General features: G+C 41.2%; 1 protein-coding gene across 1 annotated transcript; it reads left to right on the top strand.

Moving 5' to 3' along the window:
* The first annotated feature begins 53 nt into the window (after positions 1 to 53).
* On the top strand, positions 54 to 19,404 carry LOC144498853 (troponin I, fast skeletal muscle-like). The gene is made up of 7 exons (XM_078220623.1): positions 54 to 979; positions 1,907 to 1,940; positions 8,397 to 8,438; positions 8,542 to 8,673; positions 9,597 to 9,686; positions 14,109 to 14,291; positions 19,248 to 19,404. The coding sequence occupies exons 3-7, from the start codon at positions 8,409 to 8,411 to the stop codon at positions 19,335 to 19,337; spliced, it is 525 nt and encodes a 174-aa protein (XP_078076749.1). The 5' UTR covers positions 54 to 979; positions 1,907 to 1,940; positions 8,397 to 8,408; the 3' UTR covers positions 19,338 to 19,404.
* The last annotated feature ends 8,429 nt before the right edge of the window (positions 19,405 to 27,833 follow it).

The following is a 27,833-nucleotide window of genomic DNA, read 5'->3' as shown; positions in this document are numbered from 1 at the left end:
TCCTGTGTGGGTCGGGGGTGGGGGGGGATGGGGAGTAATCACATGGGGTGGTCAGTGAATAGGGAATACTGTGGGGTGTGGGGTGATTGGCTGGAGGGGTGCGATTGGGTGAGCCCCTTGGGGGAGGGGATTGGGTGTGTTCGGGGAGTCCCGTGGGTGCAGGGGGAGGGCCAATGTGCTTCTTTACAATGCTTATCCAGAAGTTAGAAAAGGTTTTAATTCTTCTAACTTTTGCTGAATGACTATTGGCTTAACCCTGTTGGAACCATCTGAATTTGCGATTTAACTCACTTTTTCAGATAGTTCACAACACAGGAGGCCTTACATAGTTAATGAGAACTTTTAAAATCTACTTCATACGCATTGGATTTATATCCCATGTGGGGTCATGCCTAAACAATGTAAGATGGCACCTCTAAAGTCTCTCAGATCAAGACCTCATTCCAAAGTGACCCTACCACTTTTTGCTTTGCGACAACTCAAAAGGGACAAAACCATTGCAACATAATGTCCTCAGAAAATCACCAGTTCTATTTCTCCCTTGAACATTTTAATTTTCTGATAAGTCTTAAGAGAACTAAATAAGAATTAAAATTCTCCAGATGCTTGTTGATCAGTTAAATGCGTTCATGCAGGACTAAAACCATTTTTCTGATGGCGGAATATCATTTCATCCTTTGCAGTATCTTCGAGCCAGTGAAAGTTTTCAGATTTTTAAAAAAGTCTCCGCCGCTCCACAGTTCCTTGAAGCTGTCTTGCAGCTGATTTATTTATACTCTGAAAGCGCTGCTTGGGTATTTCTGGAAGCTGGAGTCCATTGGTCTAAGGAGAACTCATTGCCATAAAGAGAAAGCTGGGTTTTGCTGACCCATCACAGAAAGCAATTTATACCGCTTGCTTTTGAAAACTGTCCGTGGCTTACCAGTCTTCACCTCGGCTCTCCAGGCTCACTGCCCTCTGTACGTCTTCTTTGTCCCAGGTGAGCTTTAAGTTTGATTTTTCAAACCTGTTTATATGCATTTTAGTAATCTTTTCTACTCCATGTTAACATTTTCAATCTATACTGCCCTCACATTTTACGATTGCAAACTCACATCTATTATGCAACTGTTTATCAAAAGTAGTTGAAGTTTAATTGTGACTATTTGTGTAAGAGATAAAGCCTAATTGGCCCATGGCTGTGATTTTAATATTTTTCAATAGATATATGCTAAATATTTGATTGGTGTGTTATATATTTTTTCAAATATTTTAAAGCAATCAGTCATACAATTCTTCCAAATCAGACATATTATTATTGCTTTAAAATCTTTATTTACAATAAGGAGTCTTAAAGAATGTTGACTATTCAAATATTCTCACAACAAGTACTTTCAACAGTTAACGGTGGCATTTTCCCTCACTGGTCAATTGTTTTATTGGCAGAAACAGGGGCATAAAAGTGTGAAGAAGTTCCCTGGTTGTTGCAAAGAGAAAGTTTGGTTTTCTTGGTATTTGCCTTGCAGCCACTTGACTCTGGCTTTCGACTGTGTGAGACTGTAAAATGACTGACATCAAGAAGCCCTTCTTGCAGACACCTGCTCCCCTTAGAGCTCTGACCAAATTTAGAAACACTTTCTCAAATTAATTTCCAAATGCCACCCATTCTTCAGGATATAGTTTCTGCACAGATCATCTTTCCCTCTTGGGTCTGATTTGGAAAACTGTCATAAATCATCAATACTTTGACGTTGAGACTTTTTTCCCCATCTGCATGTTGATTGATTGAGTAGGGCGGGCAGTGCCTGTAATAGCAGCTCCATACAAAATTATTATAGTTGAGGAAATTTGCTTTGAACATTATCCATTAAACAGTTATTTTCAGTTAAATGATGAAGTTGGTAATTCAGATGTTCTTTATTAACAGGGCATAAAACACAACCATCAAAATGGGAGAGTGAGTATTACCTGTCATTTTAAAATGTTTTATGATTGGTTTGTACTGTTTCTGGTAAATTGGGAATATGATTGATAAATTAATTCCAATATAGATAAGCGTGATGTAATGCATTTTGACATGAAAATTAAAGAGGCCACATGTTGCTTTGATAAGGGTGAGATTATAACTCATTCAAAACTCACCAACTCACATTGAGTTAAAATCCAGCGCATATAAGAATCTGAATAGGATAGAGGAGCAAAGGGATCTAGGGAGTACAAATATGCACATTTATAAATGTAATAGCACTTATGAAGAAAGCCAGAAAAAAAAAACCTGCATTCCGACTCATTTTTAGAGAAGTAGAATTGAAAAGCAGAGAATTTATTTTAAACTAATATTGAACTTTGATTAGACTATTTCGGAGAATTGTGAAAAGTTCTGCTCTCTGTATTATAAAAAGGATATAGACATTGATGACGACACATAAAGATTCATAGGGGTGATACCAAAACTGAGAAGATATACTTACCAGGAAAGATTGAATTGGTTCAGGCTTTTTTCTCTGAAAAAGAGAAAACTGAGGGGATGACCTTATAGAGGCCTTTAAGATAATAAAGAAGTTTGATAGGGAACACTTGTGGGATTAACCAAAAACAAGGGTCATAAATATAAAATAGTCACTAATAATTTCAGTAAGAAATTCAGGAGTAAGTTTACCAAAGGAGTGATAAAAATATTGACCACACTACAATAAGTGGCAGTTGAGGTGAGGAAGGGATGCTAGATAACACACAAAGGAAAAAGCAGTATTATAGAATCAGAGAATCTCTGCAGGAGGCCATTTGGCTCATTGGGTCTGCACCAACTCTCTGACAGAGTATCTTACTCAGACCCTCTCCCCCACCCTGTCCCCATAACCCCACACATTTACCATGGCTAATCCATCTAACCTACACATTTTGGGACACTAAGGAGCAATTTTACTATGGCCAACCCACCTAAACTGCACATCTTTGGACTGTGGGAGGAAACCCACACAGACACGGGGAGAATGCACAAACTCCATGCAGTTACCCAAGGCCAGAATTGAACCCAGGTCCTGGCACTGTGAGGCAGCAGTGCTAACCATTGTGCCACAGAGGGATAGGCTGATAGGATTAGATGAAGGAATAGAAAGATAGACTGATAGGGTTGACAAATTGGGGTGGGAGGAAATTAATATGCAACATAAACAAATTGGACCAAATGTTCTGTTTCTGTCCTGTTGGGTCTATATAACTCGATATAATCTTTAGCTATAGTTGCATATTCCTGGTTACTTTTTCTGGTTCCTGTTAATTTTGCATTAATAAGTAATGACTTGTGGAGAATTTGAACTATGTCTGTATTCCAATGCATTATTCTTTTCCTTTACAGTGACGAGGTATGGTGTTGGGTGCTAATCCCAGGGTAAAATGTTTGTGACTGCATGTGCTGGAATGAATGTAATATTATTCATAATTTAAAGATTACACTCACTGTGCAGCCCAAACCATTTCACAACAGATTTCTGTGTTCTAATATAGTATCAATTGTGCTATCATTAAGATACCTGAAAACCTAATGCTAACTGTGTGAAGTATTCTGCATGCTCCCATGTAAAGTAAACTTTTCCCTTATTGTGGTGAAGGAAAATAGTAAGCATGTGAAAAGAATTAGTTTTTTGCACTTGACCTATGACAACAATTATGGGCAATATCCTTCCAAACGTGGGCTGTGTCTGGAGCTACACAGTGCACAGATGAAGTTATGGTAGTTTGCCACTGGAGTTGACATTGATAGGGGCAACTGTTGGTGATGAATTACAAGTAACACATATCAGAGTGTACAACAGCAAAACATTATAAATGTTGGAAATCCAAAACGATCACAGAAAATTCTGGGTTTCTCACTCCATTCTTTCCCCTGTCTCTGTGATGATGACTGATGCTCGGTCCTGGGCCGCTGGTAGCTTTTATTACTTGACAAACCAAGGTAATGGCTGAATTCTCTGGTCTCTTATGTCCTACCACCGCTGCCAGCGTGACAGAGTATTTGGCGCTCAGCCAAACCTTCATTCACAGCAGCGGGACCAGAGAATCCCAGCCACAGGCAAGGTCAGAGAATCCCAGCCAATAAGTTTTGGTTGGCTGTGAAATGATTTTCCATAATGACATGATCAATGCTGTACTGACACCACAACTACACATTCCAGTATTGGTCAGCACACAGCAAACAGGAATAGTAACACTGACTGATGTTTCATCTCCCCATCAGCTCATTGCAGTAGGCACATTGTCACCTCAGCCTTAGCTTCTGCTTTTTCTCACTTTGTTATACTCTAATTTTTTAAGGTAATTTATTTGGAATTTCCGAAGACACTACTTATTTGAACCATGCCGTTGTTGATAGAAATAAAATCTGTCCTATGCTGTAGGGGAACAACAGGCAATGATGACAAAGATCAAAGGAATAATTATCCCAGAAACCTTGATTAGCGGGTAAATATGTGGGGGTAGGGCCTGGGTGGGATTGTGGTCGGTGCAGACTCGATGGGCCGAATGGCCTCCTTCTGCACTGTAGGGTTTCTATGATTCTAAGAGGGTTGATGGATGCTATGTTCTTAAATAGGATATGTGCAGTTATCAATCAAGAGGTTCAAATAATTGGTCTGATTAAGTGGATCAAATACTCTGCCAATATTAATGCTGAGGATGGGTGCAATGATTTTCTTTGTCATGCTTGAGCTTAAACTTTACAATAAAATGATACAATTTTAAAAGGATGCAGGAACAGAGACATAGGGGTTCATATACACAAATCTCTGAAGGGGGCCAAGTTGATTAGACTGTTAAGAAAGCAGGCATAGGGTACAAACACAAGGAAGATATGGTAATCTGTTATAAATCATTCTTGTGCAGTTTGTTCATTTCTGTTCTCTCAGTGATTCATTGCCCCCTCAACTGAATCATATGGACAGGTAATGTAACTTTAAAATTATTAGGCTATGCAAATTCTCCCCAGACATCAGTAAAAATTGGTAGCAAAAGTTTTCATTCGCAACATTTTGAACAAACTCATAAATTCAATACGTGAGTGTTTTACCTCTACTGTCACCAATACACTAGAGTGTTCCTCCGGATAGATGTGGCAGATTCCACAACACTGGGAATATTAAATAAAGCTGATGAATTCAGTTAATATATCAGGATTTCCACTGGTTGCTAAAACAGATCATACATTGCTTAAGGTGCACCCGCTTTGTTTGCTGGTCGTATGAAACTCTGTGAAAGGGCTACTCATACTGACTCAATGAAGCAATCAACTGTCCATTATTATATTATCGTATTGAGCTCTGATGAAGGGTCATCTAGACTCAAAACGTTGGCTCTATTTTCTCCCCACAGACACTGTCAGACCTGCTGAGATTTTCTAGCATTTTCTGTTTTTGTTCCAGTTTGCAGCATCTGCAGTATTTTGCTTTTACATTATTGTATCATTACAGGCAGATTGACCATACTTCATTTAAGTTCATACAGCTGATTACAAATAGCCAGGTGATAACTTCAGGGATCAATCTTTAGCTAGTTTGATAATGTCATAAAGTGATGTTATGATAGAGCCACCCATGATTTGGGTGAGGCAGTTGTGGAGCACCTCAAGATAAGTAAAAGAATAAATTGTTTATTAAACGGATTTCTCAATGGCTCAGTATGTAATGATGTGGAGATGCCGGCGTTGGACTTGGGTAAACTTGTCTGTACCTTTAAGACTTGATTAGCTGTAAAGACTCACATTCCAATCATTATTCATGTAAATTGAGTTTGTGTCTTTGTGCCCTGTTTGTAATCAGAACTCCCACCCACCTGATGAAGGGACAGCCTGTTCCAAAAGCTAGTGCATTCAATATGTAATGGCATGGCTCAATGTGGAACAGGCCAATTCAGTGCAGAATGGTCTGAGGTTTGACCATCTTTCTGTGCTGATTTTATTGTATGCAGTTGGATTTAAAATGCTTCGAAGGCCCTGCTTTTTCAGCAGTTTGCCTAGATAGTTCACACAGATTCTTTGATAACAAATACTCTTTCAACATCTATATATTTTATATAATGCTTTTTTGCCTCAAATTTTCTTTGCTCCTTACCTAGAGATAGCACCCCATAGTGAGGTATTGTTCCACAGGTGTCAGTCTATCTCTGAATGTAAAGTGACCTTAACCCCACCATCAGAATGACATTCCTTACTTCTACAAAATAAATAATCTGAAAGTGGAATAAAAAAAATTCTAGTCACTTGGCAGTGCAGAGCTTGGATATTGCTAAAAGAAATAGATGACAAGTTGACTCTGATTGGTCAAGGCATTGCCAAGGAGAATGCACCAGGGTACTATTGTTCCTCCATGCTTTTGTTTAATTCAAAAAAGGCCCAATGCCTGGGCATGCTTTCTCATGTCTCAACCAATTGCACCTCTTTTCTCATGCAGTATAAATTGTTGTTCCCTTTGAAATTTGGCATTCTTGCATCTGTCCTGATGACTACAAGATGAAAAGCATTGACCGCAATATTCAAATTTACCTCTGTTAAAACATTGATTTATATATGGAACCTCTCGTTGAAGCTATGTGATCTACTCTAATTTGTTACAAGGGAAATTGGGGCTAGAAGACTCTAAATGCATTGAGACCTCCTCAAAATCGAGTCCAATAGTTTGCTATGTGTGGTGCCAGTTACATCTGGTTACAACTTTGCAAGAATGTCCAGATGTCAGGGAACTTAGGGAATGCTCGGGGTATGCATGAAGAGATCATAAAGGCAATAGGTCCATCAAGAAAGAAAACAGCTCAATAAAATCACCATTACTGAGGGAGATTTAGACACCATTAAGGGCTTCTGTGCCATGGCAGATCTATATACCAAACCCACAGCGGAGGAATTTCGCAAAGCTACTGACTCATTTGCCACTAGAAAGGCTCCAGGTGCTGATGCCATACAGCCTGACCTCATTGAGCCCAGGAAACTGGCAATCCTCTAGCAAGTGCATAAACACCTCTATCTCTACTGGAGGGAGGGAGCAGTGCCCCAGGAAATGTAGATGCAAAGCTTGTGACCCTGTACAAACACAACTGCGACTGCAAGCATTCCGGTAACAACTGAAGCATCTCTCTACTCAGCATCGGGGAAAAGTATTTACTTTTGTTGCCCTTGTCAGACTCCAGATCTCAGCTGAACGCATTTATCCTGAATCCCATCAGCAAAGACTCATTACTCAGCCAATGACATCTGCGCTAATTCAACGATATTCATCGGATGGATGATAGGTATATACCCAAAGATCTTCTGAAATGATGGACTGCCCACTGGGTCACAATGTCCATACTTCCACTACAAGGACACCTACGAGCAAGATATAAAGATGGTGGATATTGACACCGCCAACCTGAAAGACATTGATGGCCGTGACTTCTGGAGACAGATTGTCTGGAGAGACATTGGAAGAGTGGGACTCCTGAGTCACACCAGGCGATTCTTAATACAGAGAAGGCCAGGACCCCACGACTTGCCTGGGCTTGTAAAATCTCACTAACTGTCCTGGCTGGAGACAATAAACATCTCATAAACATCTCATTGTCTGTACCTTTAAGACTTGATTACCTGTAAAAACTCGCATTCCAACCATTATTTTGTAAATTGAGTTTGTGTCTTTATATGCCCTGTTTGTGAACAGAACTCCCACTTACCCGATGAAGGGGCAGCGCTCCGAAAGCTAGTGGCTTGTGCTACCAAATAAACCTGTTGGACTTTAACCTGGTGTTGTGAGACTTCTTACTCTGCAGCTGAAGCCAGGTTGGGGGTGGAGCAGAAAGCTTCAAAGCCTCTTGTAGTGCTGCCTCCCACCACCACCAGCCAGCCACCCACCCCCCCCCCCCCCCCCCCCCCTCCCTCCCCCGCCCCGGCCCTTTCCTCTCACACTCTTCAGGGTCGTGCGGTCGACTGGAATTATCCAGTCAGCCTTTGATAATTGGCCTGAATAGATGTTTAAGAACCCGGGTTGGTTCACTGCTGTGGCTGGTGGGTAGCCCTGCTGCCCACATCATCGCCCCTGCCACCCATCCTCCATCTTGTCTCTGGGAAACTGGCACTCTGGCCATGAGTATGAATTAATGCACTCACCCATCTCCATTCCCACTCCCATCAAGACTTGAATGTTCAGTCTTAAATTGGGGAGAAAAAAAGACAGAAGATGAAAGAAGTCAAGTAGTTGGGCGACACCAAGTCTGGGCTTTAAAATAGTGTGGGTGGTGGAGAACAGTTTGTTGGAATTTACTTATTGAGATTAATTAATGATATGGAAGTTATTGCACACTAACAGCATGTTCTTTTGCTCCATTTGAATGAATCTGCTTTTAACTCATACTCTAACTCCTTCTTCTCTTTCTCTGATCCTGGATCACTACAGAAAAAACCCAAGATGACTTCTTCTCGCAGAATGCATCTGAAGGTAACTTTGCAGCCGCTCATGCTATTTCTTTATATAGACTTTCATGCTCAATATCTTAATGGGTTTCCACTGAACTCATGGCTTCTTCACACATGCATTTCAGAGTTTACTGCTCTCTCTTGCCAAAGCTGCACTTGAGAAGGAAGAAGCAGATCGGATAGCGGAGAAGGAGAGGTACATGGAAGAACACTGTGGACAACTGCAGGCTTCTGGACTTTCAATGGCAGATTTACAGGTTATTGCAATATCATTTTCTGGAAAAGCAATCTATTTTTCTCCCTATTCTGAAAGACTCGCAGCTTATATAACCGAACAAGGATCAAGATACATTGGCCAGGGCAATGTAGAAGGGAGTTTTCAGTTCACTGGCTTGGGCAGTAATCTATGCTTTTGCAGGGAAGAGGGTGTCATTTGAATACAGGCCCAAAACGATGATTTGCTAAAGAAATGTATTTTAAGAGGGTGGCTTTCCCTTAAAAACCTTGCTCCCTTCCACAACCAAATAAATTGGTTTGAAAAATTTAATACAATAATTTGCAGATCACAACCTTCGGTGATTTGAATTTTTCCTATTTATCACCTCTTTCTCATTGCAACCACTAGCTCCTTGCCTCAGGGATGGGAAAGTAGATCTCCTCCAAAGGATTTCACTGTCTGTTCCATTCTACAGGTGGACCCAGAGGAAATTGCTGCTTTATGGGTGGAAATTGACATTTTATCCATTTCCTTTAGTGGGACAATGTGTCTTGAGAACTCAATTAAGCCAAAACATTTATTTCAAATGAAAATTTGAAGAAAACTTTGTAACTTCACTGTGAATTTGGTGGAAGCATGGTTTCTGGCCCATTGTAGAAAAGGTACAGTGACACCGCAACAATACCTCTGACGAAACTAAGGCCCAATATGTAAATTTGCACAGTGATTCATCTCCTTCATTTTGACATCTTGTAGACTCTGGTTCTACTTGGCAGAGGAAGGATTCAAACAGGATGTAGCTGTCAGTCAATTATTTCTTCCTACATGGGCTTTACTGTTCCATCCAACGCTGCTCGCAATCTTCGATGCCATTAAGAAAGCCGATGTGCCTTCAACTGCACTGCAGCTGCAGAATGAAATTGTCTTCGCAATGTTGAAATCTCTCATTATCTGTCTCAACAGGACTTATGCAAAAAAATTCATTCAAAGATAGATGTCGTTGATGAGGAGAGATACGACATGGAATCCAAAGTTAATAAGAGCACCAAAGAGGTAATGGTCATCTTCATTGGTATCCCGCATGATCAACCTCAGTATATTGTGTTCTTTGTTGGAGAAAAATTTTACACTGATAGCAGGCACTAATGCAAAAAGTCCTTGTAAGCACTTTAACTACAGAAAAGATTCTTCACTTTTAAACCTGTGCCCATCTCATGTGAAATTGCGTAAAGCAATAATACTGAAACCAAGAGCAGAATTAAGAGATAAGGAAATCAACCAATGGATGACAATCTTGATGTACTCACTTTTTGGATTTGAAATTAGCCAATGCCAATAGTACAGAATGAATGAATAATGAATCAGAAGCTCATTGCACTCAATTTTATTTTCCATTGAAGTCACCACTAATTCACTGTCCTATTCTGCGCCACTGTCATTGGTCATTGCACCTAAATACCTTTAACTGTTCATAACATGTGAAAAAGTTCAATAAAAAATAGCCAACTGGCCCTTTATGCTCACTTCCTTCAGGAGACACTGGATGGTCTACTCAATCAGGGACATAATCCCAGCAATTTATTCTGTTGCTCCCCCAAATATAATACAATAAAACCCAAGGGGTCTCCATTTAAGATGAAGATGAGGAGGAGTTTCTTCTCTGAGAAGGTTGTTGAAATAACTCTTGAGAGGCCGGAGTCCCTTCAGTGATAAAGTCAGAATCAGGAGTACCAGTGAACCTGACAATCCCATAGTTATATCCTGGTGAGGCTCCCTGATTGGGCAGGCAATTATGACCTCAATCAGGGAGTCCAACCTCGTTGAAGTTATTACAGTTGTTAGTCTTTGGAATTCTCTTCCCCAGAGAGTAGCAGAAGGCTGGGGATTCGAGTATATTCTAGGTTGAATTAGACAGATTTTTCATGGAAAGGGAGTTATGGGGGAGGTGGGGGAAGGCAGGAGAAAAGTAAACTTAAGGCCACAATCAGATCAGCATTGATTATTGAAAGGTGGAGGAGGCTTGATAGGCCAAATGGTCTACTCCTGCCCCTAATTCTTGTGATCTTACAATTTCAAACACAGCAACCAAGAATGTAACTGCAAGTAGTTAGAGCTTGCAGCTTCACTCATTTGCTGCTCCTCAATTCCAGTGTAAAGCCACACCTGGGCAGCCTTATGCCTAGAGACAAACTTACCATGTAAACATTCAGGGACAGAGTCCTTTCCTCACAGCCACAGCGCACCTTTGACATACTACACCAGTTAGTTGTGCAGCAGAAGCTGGGAGGAAACTCTGCTGTTCCAAGTAGCAATTCACCATCTTTATTTCAACATCCCTCTGTAATATTTAATATTGTTCCCAATGGGATATTTAGTTAATTTCTGAATGAATGAATGAGTGTCAATTGCTTCTGGGTGTTGCAGTTTTGCCTCCATTTAGTATGTTAATAATTCGTAAGTCTTTTATTTAAAAAATCAATTGCAATTTTCAAACTTAAATGTGCAAAATAGACTTCATTCACGTAGGCTTAAGACTAAGTACTCGTAAGATACTTAAACTAGCATCTTAAATATATCAAATAAGTGTTGGTAAACATCCCAGAAAGATTATGTCCTCATTGAGCATGTACGTCACTCAATTGTCTCCCAGATACACTGGCATTGTAAAGGATGACATTAAGGCATACCACTGTTTCTTTATTGAGGTCAGATATAGAGAGAAATTATGTAACTCAGCCTCATTTTTAAAAAAGACTTTTGTTCTTTTCAAAATATTTGTGTCTTCTTATGTCCTCGATAATATCCCTGCTAGGAAGACAGGCATGTATACTCCACTTCAGATCCTTGCCAACATTACTGAATAATTCCCAGGCTGATAACTCATTTGATTTCTATGGGAAATCTATAGCCTTGGCTCTGCGTCTTTTCCCAACTGTATAACTGTGCTCCATATATTGCCAGTGTGCTGTGTCAACACAGAACTGTTTACCATCATGCAGATGAAGAGGGAAAGTGCAACTTTGTTGGTAGAGATCAAATTGAACACGCATCTGTGCTGGAATTTTACCGCCTCGCCCGCCCGGAGCTCGTAGAATCCCGCCCTAGACCAACAGAGAGTGCCGTTCTGCGAGCCTCGCCCACCCCAATTCCGGGGTGGGCGAGGTGGCAAAATTCCGGTCTTGGTGTCCCATGTGAGAGTCAGGAGAATATTTCATTTCTGAAAAATCAAACTCAAATCTGCATAGTGAAGGCCATGGGGAAAGATTTTTACTCACTCAAAATCCATTCACTTACACAGAGTTAAAATTGGACCCATCCATATGTTCATGGACACCTCCTCTCCAAGGCTTTAACTAAAAGGTTGAATATGGTGTAGTACTTGCTATAGATTTACAATAGATTAAGATTTGCTTAGTAGTATTGTCGAGAATATTGTTGTCACTGTACTAACCAAATCTTACTCTAGGTGGATTGGCCATGCTAAATTGTCCCTTATTGCCCAAAGATGTGCAGGTTAGGTGGATTGGCCATCGTAAATGTAAGGGGTTACGGGGATAGGGCAGAGAGGAGGACCTGGGTGGGATGCTCTTTCAGAGAGTTGGAGCAGACTCAATGGGTTGCATGGCCTCTTCCTGCATTGTAGGGATTCTGTGATCCTTTGCATTTCTGAATGTATTAGAAAATATAATGGCATGAAAAGCAGTCTGGGCCTGAACTAAGAGGCCTGAGTTGTACCTCCAGAGATAGCTTGCCCCACAAGAAAAATTGGGTAACTGATTATAGCAGGTAATGGAAGGGATGCAGGCCTATCACAAGGATTGTGGAGTTGGGGGTTGCACTCTACTTGTCCTTGCATCGTGAAAAGAACTATTGGAATCGAAACTTAAAATTGACTTTTAGCTGGCAGTCACCTAGGCAACTGGAGAATCCTAAGTAGAACAGGCTCAATGACTGCCCTGTGAGGGGGCAACATTCACAGGAGGGGTCCTTGAACATGTTTTACATCCACCATTAAAATGGCCCAATTCCTATTTTAGGTAGCTGGTGGGAATGCCTAAAAATAGGTATGACAAAATCAGCAGAATGGTTGTAGGTTGTCCCACTGCTAAATTGGTATGTTCTGCATCTGTTTGCATCTAATAAACACAGCACATTCAAATTTCTATCCCGCAGAATATAGAATACTAATTTAGAGCTATGAATTTAGGACAAATAGTGTCAAACTTGTCCCAGTGAAGTCAAACATTGGAGTACAGAGACAGAAGCACTTCTGGTATTTGCACTTTCCTCACTTGTTAATGTAGCTGATCATCATTTTCACAAAGAAACAAGGATAACTAATATATTACAACGGTGTAACTAAATGCCCACAATTGCTATTGCCTGCTGCTAACTTTTTAGTAATCTTGTCAAACAAACCATTCCAATCGTTTTTCTGCAATGCATAACAGTTTTTCGTTCATTATCTCTAATGTAACATTCTCTTGATGGACATCAGTGAAGTTCCGCAGTGAATAAATAGAAAGCTAAGTTATCAATGAGAAAGTATCTAATTAAAAGTTTACATTGGACAGGATCTTGAGCCTAGTCTCACCATCTGCGGGAATGATGGCAGGGGATCAAGATCTGGCAAAACCCGGAAGTTGTGAATCTCATTGGTGGGATTGCGATTTCCAATTTTCACTGCCCCTCGCTGGCAACGTAATCAGGTTCACGCCTATTTTAATATATTTTAATATATTTGCATTTAATTAAACAACTCCCCCCCTCCATATGTCGCCAAGGTTTACAACAGGTTCACCCAGACATGAACCTGTAATGGGAATCCCCCGGGGTGTTAAGGTGAGTTTAGCCCCTGGGGGAGAGGGGCATGGCCAAGCAGTGGCTTGACAATTGCCCCTGGTACTGCCCCCGATGCAATTTGGCACGGCCAGGTTGGCACTGTGCTATATCTGTCTTCTATATATGTGCTATATATGTCCACTTCACAACATACTTGCCTACCAATCTTAATGTCATCTGAAAATATATCTACCATGCCATCGCTCCCCGCATCTAAGTCATTGATGTAAATTGTAAAATATTGAGGCCCCAACAATCTCTGCAAGACTCCATTCATTACATCCTGCCAATCAGAATAAGACCCATTTGTACATACTCTCTGTTTTCTGCCAGACAGCCAATCTTCTACCCATGCAAATATGTTACCCCTACACTGTAAGCTTTTATTGATATAGTTCCTTTAACATAATGAAATGTCCCAAGGCACTTCTCAGGAACATTATAAATCAAAGTATTACAGTGAATCATGTGAAGAAATATTAGATCAGATGATCAAATGTTTGTTAAAGAGCTAGACTTTAAGAAATGTCTTAAAGAAAGAAAGCAAGGTCGAGGGGCAAAGATGTTTAGAGAAGGAATTCCAGAGTTTGGGGTCCATGTAAATATTGATGCTTAACTCCGTCAATGTTGTAGATTGATGACTTGAACTTGAAAGTCTTTGACCTGAAAGGCAAGTTCAAGAGGCCACCACTTAAGAGAGTCCGTATGTCTGCTGATGCTATGCTGCGTGCGCTGCTGGGCTCCAAACACAAAGTGTCCATGGACTTGAGAGCCAACCTGAAGCAGGTGAAGAAAGAGGACACTGAGAAGGAGAAGGTAAGGCAACACCCCTGAAAACCGTGGCTGTAATTTTAGTTCTCTGTTTAATCAATTGTACCTCTGCATTGGCCACTTGAAGACAAGTTTTTGAAACAAAGTTTCCTCAGCCTGACTGAGGTATGACACTATTAGTTTAAAGCACTTGACCTCACTTGGGTTGAAATATCTGATCACATAGCTACAAGCTCATAAATTCTCCAATGATATACTTCATGGTACAATATCTCCATCTTCACTTGTTATTTATTTCTCGATCGGTTTCTTCCTTTCAACATCCCTCAGCTTCCCTAACAACTTGTTCTCTGAGGGCTATATCAAGGTGAGACAAAATCCAAGCAATAGCTGATGCTCAATTTGGGTCCCATCCTGATCAGTTGACTCCTGACTTCATACAGCCTTGGTCCAAACAGGAACAAAATACCTGGACTCATGAGGTGAGCTGAGAGTGACTACCCTTAACATCAAGGCAGTATTTGACTAAGTGTGGCATCAAGGAGCCTTCGCAAAACTCTCCACTTTGTTGTTTCCGGGCACAAAGGAAGAAGTTGTGGTTGTTGGAGGTCAATCATTTCAGTCCCAGGGCATCACTGCAAGAGTTGCTCAGGGTAGTGTCCTAAACCTAACCATCTTCAGCTGCTTCATCAATGACCTTTCCTCCATCAAAAAGTCAGAAGTGTGGATGCTCGCTGATGACTGCACAATATTCAGTACCATTCGGAACTCCTCAGATACTGAACCAATCCATGTCCAAATACAGTAAGATCTGGATAAAATCCAGGCTTGGGCTTATAAGTGGCAAGTAACACTCATGCCACACAAGTGCCAGGCAATGACCATCTCCAACAAGAGAGAATGAAACCACCTCCCCTTGATACTCAATGGCATTACCATCACTGAATCCGCCACTATCAACATCTTGGGGTGTTACCATTGACCAGAAACTGAACTGGGCTAGCCATATAAACATTGTGGCTACAAGAACAAGTCAGAGGCTGGGAATTCTGTGATGAGTAACTCAGCTCCTGGATCCCTAAAGCCTGTCCACTATTGACATGTCACAAATCAGGAGTGTGATGAATACTCTCCACTTGCCTGGATGAGTTCAAGAAGCTCAACACGAACCAGTCCTCATTATTGGCACCCCATCTGACACCTTAACCATTCACCCATCCCACCACTGAGTCACCGTAGCAGCTGTGAGGGCAATCTACACTGCAGGAATTCACCAAGGCTCCTTCGAGAGTACCTTCCAAGCTCACAACTTCTACCTATAACAACAAGGGCAGCAGATGCATTGGAACACCACCATCAGCAAGCTCCCCTTCAAGCCTGAAATGGAACGATCTCACTGTTCCTTCTCTGTCACTGGGTCAAAATCCTAGAACTCCCTTCCTAATAGTACTGTGGGTGTATCTACACCATATGAATTACTGCAGTTCAAGAAGGTGGTTCACTACCACCTTCTCAAGGTGATATTAGGTATGGGAAACAAATGATGGCCTTGCCAATAGCACACACATGTGTAACCAATAGCCAGGAAATCCATAAGTAGAACAGATGTATTTAATTTTTCACCCTTTCCCACATCCCCCACCTTCCGCTACACAAAAGTGATCAGTGTGTTATCAATAACTCCTCAACAGCCAATCTGTGATTGGGAGCTTGACGTGTGGAAAATTCAAGAATGGATAGAATTATAGAATCATAGAATCCTACAGTGCAGAAGGAAGCCATTCGGCCCATCGAATCTGCACCAAGCACAATCCCATCCCGACCCTATCCCTATAACCCTATGCATTTGCCCTAGCTAGTCCGCCTGACACAAGGGGCAATTTAGCATGGCCAATCCACCTAACCTGCACATCTTTGGACTGTGGGAAGAAACCGGAACACCCAGAGGAAACCCCATGCAGACACGGGGAGAATGTGCAAACTCCACACAGTGACCCAAACCAGGAATCAAACCCAGGCCCCTGGTGCTGTGAGGCAGCAGTGCCAATCACTGTGCCACCGTGCCGCCCTCAGATACTGTATCTATTTCTTATTATTCTGTGCTATTACTTTGTTGTGCGAAAGTGTTGCTCCACAGGAGGACATATCAAATTAACATTCATACTTGGACAATGCTGATGTTTTAGCAATGAAAGCCTGTGTCTATGTTAAGCCAAGAGCTTAATGAAAGCAGAGAAATGAAACTTTGTACTGCATTTTGTCAGAGTATGATTTTCCACATGTTTGATATCCCTGAGAGTGGCCCATCATCTGCCTCTTCCTGTATTTTATTCTACGTATCCCATCCCACCAGCAGAGATTTTGCTTTCACTCAGCAACTCTCCACAATGGTACGGCTCAGGAAGAAATTCAATGGGCTGTTCAATTCCTGATCTCTACTAAGTTTTCTGATCTCAACTGAGAGTGACACTAGGGGTCTAACAATTTATCTTGCCATCACTGGATAAGAAGGGTGAAATTAGCACAGGTTTCTGCTCCGAATTCCTGCTGGAAATTCAAATGTGTTTTATCTGGTTGAGGCAGGATCAGATTTGACTTTGGTGTGCCCCAAGTCAAATGGTTTGCTGACACAACATCAAAATCCCCGCACACAGATGGACATTTTGATGTTGGTGATGAGGGTTTTGTCCATTGTTTGGAAAAGCAGCAGGAGTCTCACCTTCATTATGGAAGGCCTCATAGAATTCACTGCCCATCCAGCATGTAACTGGCCAAAGTATGGCCTTCACCAGGTTTTAAGACCCCGAGACAAAAATCCTCCCCCACCCAACTCCCCGCAAAGAACTGCCAGCTGCAGTTAAGGCACCCAGGAGAGTTCTGGGATTGCTGAGGGACCCAGGCCACATGAGTGTGAGCAGATGGGGGTGATGGGAAGTGGATCTATGGCAGGGAGGGGGGATTTTGAAGAAAGGGCAAGTGGGTGGCTCTCAGCAAGTCTTCCCTTCAAATACTGAGCCCCTTGATCACTAAGTGCCTTTGAATGAGGGATGGGATAGTGTCCACCACCTGACCCCCCCACCCACCAAAACCTCCCATTGGGAGACCAATCACCCCACATGGTGAGTTACAGTCCCCACCCCAACACCATGTCTGGCATATTGAATATTACTGGTGGTGGGATGAGGCCCTTAATTGTGCTTTCATTGCCCACTCAAGGACTTCAATTATCCTGCCAATGGGAAGGCCATGCATGAGCCTCCCCAGCCAGGTTTAATCAGGTGAAGGTAGGGAGGTGGAACGATATCCATCCCATAATCTTCCATCTGATCAAATGCCCCCTGCCTCCAAACCTGCCTCAGTGAGGACATTTAATTCCGTCCGTTGCCTGAGTTGGGCTAACTGATTCCAAACCGTAGATTTAGTGTTCCAGTTCACAATTCTCATCTGGAATTTCTGAGAGCTTAGTGATAGCTTACTGGGCAAATGCATTTTGTGATGTGATTCTGTACCACACAGGCTAGAAGATCCTAGAATCGTTTACCAGCCTGTGTTGATTTAGTTGATCTCAAGTGGCTGCAGCTTTAATGTAGCGGAATGCTGTAGCCACTTCTCAAAGCGACAAGAAAATAAAACACAGATGTTAAGCCAAAGAAGAAATTGTGATGTGTTTTAAGGGGCCTTAAGGAGGGGCAGAATGATTTAAGAAGGGAACTCCCCTACATAGGGGCATCGACTGAAAGGAATAGAAAAAAAACATTGATACAGCTCCTGATAGCTATCCAGTGATCCCTGTTGGAAATTGCATAGCCATTAAGGTCAAGGGAATAAGCGATGCATAAAGGAGCCAGAGGAATGGAGAAGCACTTCAGTCTCCAGAATTAGTCCCAGTGGGAATAATTTTAACTTTTGAAGTAACATTTAATGGGCCATATTAAATCACCTGCCTGTTGCACTTCTTCCCAGTTTTCATTCAAATTTTGTACATTGGGCAACTAATCTCATATTGTCCATTTTATACTCTTGGCAGAAGTTGAAATTACCCTCAGTATTTCTGGGATAAAGGATATAAAATCATTAGGTTCCTATCCAGACTTAATGACTCATTCCAAGAAGTGCAACTGTATGGACATCTGACAAGGGCAGAGCCAGGCTAGTTGGAATGCTAACACAGTGCTTGCCTTCACTGTTTCAGTTCACATACGAAAAAGTCAAGCAACATGCTGGAGTAGGCCCAGTATTGTACCCCAACATGAGTCAAATGCTTTGTTGAGAGGAAGGGAGCAAACTGAAGTAAAAGTTTTAACAGAATTAGATTTGTGTTTCAATTGTTGCAAATGCCAAAATGATTGTGGGTGGGCAGTGGTGGGGAATGGTGGGGGGAGAGGAGGAGGCAGGAGGTTCCACCCCCTCCTGTTCTGAACGTGTTTAGGGTACAATTCCAGCATCATTCAGAGTCTCACAGAAGTTGTTTTTCTTGATGATGTATGAGGCTAGACAGTGACTTTCAGCTGGCTAGTTTAATGGCAGAGCAACAATTCCAAGCCTACTGCTATCCGCAGGTGGTGTCTGTGCAATTCTTAGAAGGGATTTCTGAATAGCTATCAGGAGCTGTAGAGGGAACTGATTTTGTTTTTGTCTCTTTGTGCCTTGGATAGAGTCAACTAATACAGCATAGACAGAGAATGATTCCTGAGACCTTTGTAGCCTGTACGTTTCAGGTGGCCACTTTATGCGTGAGTCAACCCAGAAGCCAGGATTAAATGGGCATAATTATTTATTGCAGTTTTGGAAAATTGATGACTGGCCTATCAGAGGGGAAAATAATTTCCGTTTACCTGTGTGTTGACACCTATGAGTGAACCCATGTGCTGAGCATTCATATTGGGTGTTTGTTCAATGTTTCTGACAGACTCAGAGATGGAGAAGTCAAATCATAGCTTATATAATTGTTTTTGCTTTACCTCATCCTTAAATTTCACAAATTACTCACTCCCCTTGCAGGATCTGCGTGATGTTGGGGACTGGCGCAAGAATATTGAAGAGAAGGCCGGCATGGAAGGCAGAAAGAAGATGTTTGAGGGCGCTGAATAAAGCTTGTCACCATGAAACCAAATGCTGTATTACATCTAATATTTGTAATAAAATATATGTAGGTCAACGCTCGCATCGGTATTGGAAATATGTTGTGCTGATTTAGTTAGTCCCATTTGGAATGAGAGGAATACACGGCTATTGGAATGAAGGATCTGGGATCTAAATTGAATTCAATTTTGACTGCTTGATATCACATCATAATTTGCTGTAGCTGGACAGTGAGCAGCACTCATTATTTGTTCGGCTTGCCTTTGCTCATTTCATCCTTATAATATCTTGAACTCCAAGTTGCTGAAAGTCCAAGCTGATAAGATTGCTGCGAGGGAAGCTTGTTAAACACCGCAATCTTTTGTGTATCAATCTTAATCAATCGGTTTGAAGGTCGAGAAATTAACAGTGGAAGGACCGAGGAGGAGGTGTATATTAGAGCAGAAGCATTCAATGCCAAATCACCGGTGGAAAGAGAAATAAAGAGAGGGAAAGGGAGAATGGATTAAGAGAAAGAAAATAAGAGACAGAATGGAAAGTAAAACAAAAAAATAATTTTGATCTCCAACAATAATAAAACCTGAGGGAGTAAGACTTCATACTTGCAATAGTTAATATTCTGCGTCAAAGAGGTTGTTTGACAGGTATCAATACTTACCATGTCTTTATGGGCTCCTTAGACCAAAAGGAATAAGATTTAACGATGTGGTGAGTTTAGTTTGATTCTACTCCGTAAATAAAGAAACTTACACCAATTCAATGCTCAACCAAACAAGATTTCAGGAGGCTAATTATGGAGCAATACATCTCTGACACCAATTTTGGGAATTCCATGTTTTTCCCTCATCTGATGTTGCTGTACCATTCACCTTTAAATGACAGCAAGTGGCCATTAGCCTCACTGTTATTTTGATAGCAAACTATGGCCCATCATATATCTTCATGCAACCCCATTATATGGTAAGTGCCCAATAAGGAATGGCAAAAAGAGAAATACAAAATTTATGGTTATCAATTGTAAGAACATTTATTTTATGATCAATGTACTACACGTCTAAAGTTACAGTGTAAATAAATTCTTGAATGCAGGGTTGATTTTTTTAACCATGAGTATTCTGAGGCTTCTTTTGGTCACCTCTGTTGGGCATTCGTGTGAATATATTGTGATGTTTTCCAGCATCTTTCCACAATGTTTTCAATGTCAGTAATGGAGCCCGCAATTTGTCAGTAGCAGTAGTTTTTATTTCTGGCAGTAGGGTGACTTGCAGCAGGTTGCAGTGTCAGAATAATATCACAGCCTTTTATGTCAGAACTTCATTTTCAGTGGTGGCACCCAGTTATCAAGTTTTCAACATAAAGGTGTGCAGGAATCCCTGCTGCTGTTTCCTGTTTGCCATCATACCACTTTAAGGAAGGACGAAGATAGGGGTGGGGAGCAGAGCTAGGTGATTCTCCATAGGGACAAAGAAAGGTCAGTAATAAGAGGTCAGCATTTAGAAGGCCTGAAAATATCTTTGATCTCCTTGAAAATTGTTACAAATAAAATAGTTTCAAAAGTTCATGTGATATAATTTATTTAGTCTTTCAGAAGTATCTGACAAAATTCCATACAGGTGCTTCTGATTAAACTAAAAGTTGTGTGGATCCAGTGCAGTATAGAACACTGATTAACAAATAGTCAATGGTTAGTATTTGTGGCTGTATTGATTAGAGGCCCATCAGAGTCAGTGCTTGCACTCCTATTGTTTCCTATCTACCTAAAAGGCCTGGATATTAAACTAATAATAACCGGACAAATTTGCTAATGCAAAAGCTTTTTGATCTCTTATGCAAGTGGATGGACTCATGTCAAATGAAATTTAACACATGCTCATGCATTAGTCAAAGTAGCCTAGTCAAATTGAATCGGGGGAAGGCGAATTTAATTTTCCACTGAAGTCAATGGAAAAGAAAAATCAGGTAGCCTGTAAAATGGGCAGCTGATGCATTATTGTCCATTTTGTACCGCACCCAAGAGGTTCAATCTCAGGGAGCTTTAGCAGGTTACTTGAGAGTAATTAAGTAATGTACTACTTCTAATATCCAGTGAAGCAATCTAAAAAGCTAATAAAATTGTGGGGCAGCCAGAGCACAGGTCTATTGAAATCATGCTAAAGGTTCACAACATAACTTAGTATTGTCTTGAAATTTGAATTGGTGTTATTTGTAGATGAATACTGAAAATGCCCATAATATTTTGTTTATTATTATCCCCATAGAGACCAATAACATTTAAATGAAATTCAAAGTTCCAATTAAGAACTGAAAAGGATGACACAAGATTTCATGTTTTAAGATTTTTTACTGTAACAAATGCCTAAAAATACTATCAACCAAACACTATATTTGTAGGCAACCTATATTTTAAACCATAGAAAGGAAGGTTCCTCTTTTATACTTATTACAAATCACACTATTCACAGAATTGCAGTCCTTATAGCAAACAACCCACAGTTGCTCCGAGCTTCCAGTAGATTTGCATTTCCACGTTTTGGCAAGTAGTAAATTCAAGTGACGGTCTCCAGATAATTTCCTTTCTTTTTGGAGTATTTCCTAAATCCAGCACCAGCAGTAAACCTGTTCCTATGATTCATCCCCTCTTGCTATGCCAGGATGAATCTTCTGGAATCCTGAAATGACCGCAGGATGCATCTCTTCGACTAGAGAATATCTTCTTGCTATATATGGTGGTGTAGTCCAGAAAACCAAGCAATCTCTTCTCTCTGCTGATAACACAGAACTACTGTCTGTTTGGGAGTTTCATTGATTTGTGGGGAAGCCTGTCACCTGATCTCAAAATTGGCTTCCTCTGCCCCTTCCTGTTGTGGAGATGCCGGCGTTGGACGGGGGGTGGGCACAGTAAGAAGTCTCATAACACCAGGTTAAAGTCCAACAGGTTTATTTGGAATCACGAGCTTTCAGAGCGCTGCTCCTTCATCAGGTGAGTCCAAATAAACCTGTTGGACTTTAACCTGGTGCTGTGAGACTTCTTACTGCGCCCACTTCCTGTTGGCAGTGAACACATTAGCCTTGCATCCAAGTAGAAAAGCTGATTTGCTACCCTTCACCTGTGGTGATTGGCCCTTTAAGGGCAACACAACAGATCAAAGGTTACTGGGTGATCAATAAGGACTCAGAGTGGGGAATCAACAAGGGAGGAGTTCTCTTGGGCAAGAGCATTCCAGAACTAGCTGCAATCATGCTGCTGCTCATGTAGATCCTTGCAAATAAATATTTTGTTGCTCACTAATGAAGTCTCTGAAAGTGCATCATTACATCACCCCAATTCCCTTTCACCTTAGGAATAAATTGACAGTATACAGCAGAGCTATTTACAACCCAATACTCTCAACACCTTTCTGGGATTTTGGGAGACTCAGTAGTCACTTAAATGAGCAGGCAAACATTAAAGTCAATTTTCACATAGCAAGGTCCGACAGAAAGTGTTGGGATATATGATCAAATGACTGGTTTTTGATGTCGGTTGAAAGATAAGTGTTGCCCAAGATCATTACTTCAAAGTATGTTGGGAATATAGGACCAAAAATTATCAATGGAATATATAGAAAAGTAAATTTTGATATCAGGGAAAACCTCTTGACACAAAGTGAAGATGTTTGGAAAAATCTAAGCAAAGTCGTAGAAGTATGAACTTGGGGCTATTCAAGATATAATGAGGTACCATAACACAAAATCTAATGCATTGGAGGGATGAGCATTAATTCGCTGAATAATAATTACTTGTCCTTGACTATGTATTTCATTAAGTCCTAAAAAAGTGACTCAAGGCCTTAAATTATTGAAATCCAGAAATCTGTGAAGGAAAGGCGATGTGGGATCTGCCAGTGCTCTTGGTGAGTTAACCATGATAGTGCAAAAAACAAAAAGTGTAGAAACAAAAAGCAAATAATTTATTATCTACAATTTCAAAATTCAAATGACTGCTGCAAGAATAGCAGCTGTTTCTCATCAGATTTGAATTGTTGCATTGTATGACAGCTTTGATTTAGCATTCAGAATTCATCTTCAGTATTGGATAACTCAGCTGCTAACAATTGGCCTTCAAATTGAACCAAGGCCAGTGGTTGTTCAAAATGTGTTGGATGTGATTCTCCTGTTTTTGAATCTTCCTGGTTTTTGAAAAATTTCATTTTACGGGATGCCGGTGTTGCTGGCTGGGCCAGAATTTATCGCCCACCTGTAATTGCCCTTGAGAAAGTGGTGGTGAGCTGCCTTCTTGAACTTCTGCAGTCTTTGTGATGTAGGTACACCCACGGTGCTGTTAGGGAGGGTTTTCCAGGATTTTAGTTGGGGAGGGATTCCAGGATTAACGGCGGCACGGTGGCACAGTGGTTAGCACTGCTGTCTCATAGCGTCAGGGACCCAGGTTTGATTCCCGGCTTGGGTGACCGTGTGGAGTTTGGATATTCTCCCTGCATGGGTTTCCTCTGGGTGCTCCGGTTTCCTCACACAGTTCAAAGATGTGCAGGTTAGGTGTTTGGCCATGCTAAATTGCTCCTTAGTGTCAGGGGACTAGCTAGGGTAAATGCATGGGGTTAAGGGGATAAGACCTGGGTGGGATTGTGGTCGGTGCAGACTCACTAGGCCAAATTGCCTTCTTCTGCACTGTAGGGATTCTAAGAGGTATTTTGACCCAGCGACTGTGAAGGAACGGCAATGAACGCCAAGTGAAGGCAGTGGATGCCAACTCACTGAATATAATTAAGAAGGAAGTAGATAGATTTCTGGACTCTGAAAGTGTCAAAGGGTATGTAGTGAACGCGGGAGTACAGAGTTGCGATCGAGTATCAGCCATGATCATATTGAATGGTGGAACAGGCTCAAAGGACCAAATGGCTTATTCCTGCTCCTAATTCCTGTGTTTCTAAGTCAGGATAGTGATTGATTTGGAGGTGAATTTCCAGCTGGTAGAGTTCCCATGGGCCTGCTCCCTTGTCCTTCTAGATGGTAGCAGTTTCTGGAAGGTGCTGCCGAAGGAGCCTTGTTGAGACCCTGCAGTGCATCTTGTAGATGGTGTACACTGCTGTCACCATCTGTCGGTGGTGGCGAGAGTGATTGTGGAAGGGGTGCCAATCAAGCAAGTGGCTTTGTTTTGGAAGGTGTCAAGTTTCTTCAGTGTTGTGTGGTGCAAGTGGGACAAGTTCAACTGTAAATAAAAATCTGGGTGATTAATCATGAAACATAAGAACAAACAAAATATAGTTTACTAGTGCATTCAATCAATGCCCTACTGTCCCTTGTAATGTCAAAATAATAAAATCATTTCACTTTGCCTCTCTTTTACAGGCAGAATTAACTCTACAAGTAAGCATTATCTGATCCAACTGGCACTAACATGTGGTCTTCTAGAACATTTACATTTGTTTCCCAGCCAAGGCGCTCTCCTTCTAACAGATTAGAGAATGAGACCAGCCTGCATTTCTCTCACGCTTTCAGGTTTACTGACCTCTGAATCCTCCTTCACCTCTCTAAGTCAAGGATTGCCTTGCTGAACTGCTAGCCAAAGGCACCATCTTGAATGATAAAACCTCTCAACCTCTCAGTGTGGGAGTTGTGAGAACGGTATTGTTTGTTAACCCATCACCCCTCTGGATGCATTTGAATAAAAACCATACTTATGTTACGGATGTCAACACTGCTAGGACATATTAGGTAACTCAGTATTATTTTAAACAGATATGTTCGGTGAGCATGCCCAATTCTGAAGTGGCATTCCAACATATCAGATAATTTCCCGCTTTGCAAAGATAACTCTACATGGAGTGAATCTAACTTTGTAGCAACATCATAACATAAATTAAACTAAAATCCTCTCCGGGTCACTTGACCACCCATTGTAACACTGGAGAGAGGCCAATGTCTAAGAAACAATACTTTAACCCAAGTCAGCACCTTTGAATGAGAGGATAAATACCCTTGATAGATTTTCAATTGTTAAAGTTGATTTGGTGTCAATGTGTGACAAATCTCCATTTACCCCCTCCCACTCCCAGTTAGGAGGTCTGTGGCTTACATTACTAGCCAACACATTCCATTCCATTGACAGTTGATTATATTCATACAGAAAGAATGAGATCATTGGAAGATTCTTGACTGTGGTCTATCTCTGGAAAGAACACTTCTACATATAAAAATGAGACACCACATCCTTGAACTGTTTTGTCAAATTCATGATGTGTGATGCCTTCAGAGACTGACACAATGCAGTAGAACCCCTGAAAATGGAAGCACCCTGCCCAATTTACAAGTTTTCACAGCAAAGAAATTTCAGTTCGATTTTCCAGTGAAGCAAAGAGGAATGGGTAATTGAATGGGTAATTTTTTATGTTGTTTTAAGTTTTTAAGTTTATTTATTAGTGTCATAAGTGGGCTTACATTAACACTACAACGAAGTTACTGTGAAGCTGTTCACTGTTACTGTGAACATTGCAATAACGTCACTATCTGTGTGGTTATAAATGACATGCTAAAGGCAGTACATATTCTGGGAATGAGTCATGTTAAAAAAAGTGAGTCTCTACAACCCAAGTAGATGATTAAAAGAGAGAGAGAGATGAAGAATTCTTGCTTAAGTACATAAAATATCAATAATTTTAGATAAGGTAAATCAGGAATATTACTTAGAAAGGAGACAGCTTAGTGGGATGATAAAAGGATATTTGAAGTCTGTAAAAATGAGGGATCAAGAAAATATGTTGCAGCTGTGGTTAATAAAAACACTTAATCATCCAAGGACAAGACCTGAGGAAAGATTAAAAGCAACACAAGCTTCCACCAGGATTAGCTAATGAACATCCGCAAGCAGATTCAGGCACTTGGACAGATCAAGAGGCGCACCACCATAGCAATCAGTCTCCTCTCAAAGATTACTGTAAATTGCTGAGTGTTGACCAACTTTTGCAAAGTGGTATAGCCAAGGAGCAGGGTGGGGAAGAAAGGCAGCAATAATCAGAGGAAGATGATTACCTGGACCACAAGATGGGCCATTTAGCAGCACCTGGAGTAGCTCAGTGAGCAAAGTGTCACCAGGCAGAGTCCAGTAGAGCAAAACTAATATCTGTCATACACCAACATCCTCTCTGTAAATACCCAATATACTTGCCAAATAAAGCATCACTTCTATTGAGCTCAGTCATTTAATCAAGACTTACAAAGGTCAAAAGAGACGACAAGGCAGATTTTTGAACCAGTGCTGTATCACCAACCCTGCAACTTCCAGCAAAGGACAAGGACAGCAGATGTGTGTGAAGACTACCACCTGCAAGTTCCCCTCTAAGCCCTAAATCCTGACATGGAAATAGATAATCAGTATTCCTTCACCATTGCTGGGTCAAAATTCTGGAACTTCCTACCTAACAGTGGTTCAAAAAGGTGAGTCACTATGATCTGTAACTGGGGTTGAACAATGAAAGCCAGCCTTACCAGCAATGCCCAAATCCTATGAGTGAATAAAAATATTAGCTTTTATCAGACCTCCAAGGGTGCCGTGCCTATGTGTTCAAAATGTTTCTCTCCATGTTCCCCCCTAGTGAAAGAAAGCAGGATCCATGCATTTCTTCCTAAATGTGTGCTATTTTAAGTGTCCAGGGTGAGGTGGATATCTGACGAACAATGGTGCCCACTTCTGGGCATGAAGGTACTAAGTCAGCAGATGGCACTGCCACTACATGCGTTACAGGGATCGATGTAGTCATTGCATTCGTACGTTTGGGGACATATCTGCAGTGTGTTTGAGAGCATAACTTGGAGCCGCACAGTGGAAGTTCCCAATTGTGCCAGAATTGATATCTGGCACAATTCCTTCTATTCCACCATTGCTGTGAATTCTCTCAACATATCTAGCAGTCTATGTAAGAATGGGCAGTTGGATAGCTGCGAGTTTGCTGTAGACCTGAAGCATGACTGCCCCAACATGGTGAACTTAGTCAACATGGCATCCCATAGAGTGGAGCCCAAGGCCCAATCATAGCATCTGCAATGCTTACTATACTGAAACATATGACTTCAACCAGGGCTTGTTACAGTAGAGGGTAGAAGACTCTGGAGTTGCCACATTCTGTTTGCAGTTTGGCCAGGTAGTCATTTTCACTGTCAGATACAGTTTGTGAAATCTTGCATTTACCCACTCCCTCCTGAATTGTACTGGTTATTTGACACATTTGAAAATTACTCTATGAAATGCTGCTGTTGACCTAACAAAGTCCTTTGTAAGAAAGGCCCCTGTTATGCTAAATCATTCAGCCCAGTAACTTCAGAGACACTCAAACTGACAAGTTCCTGTAATTCCACCTTGTTCCTCTTTTCTGGTCTCTCTGTGCCTTACAGACACCCCTCCCCCTGGTGGGATAGGTAAGTTCAAACCCCAGATTGGCAGGTTTCAAAAGAAACACATCCTGAGAATTGGTACTGAGTTCAAAATGCAATAATCGTAATTCCGTGGTTCTG

This window comes from Mustelus asterias, chromosome 9 (genome assembly GCF_964213995.1).
Source record: "Mustelus asterias chromosome 9, sMusAst1.hap1.1, whole genome shotgun sequence".
In the NCBI taxonomy this organism is placed as follows: Eukaryota; Metazoa; Chordata; class Chondrichthyes; order Carcharhiniformes; family Triakidae; genus Mustelus; species Mustelus asterias.
Note: the sequence above shows the minus strand (reverse complement) of the source record. Positions and strands in the feature narration are given on the sequence as shown.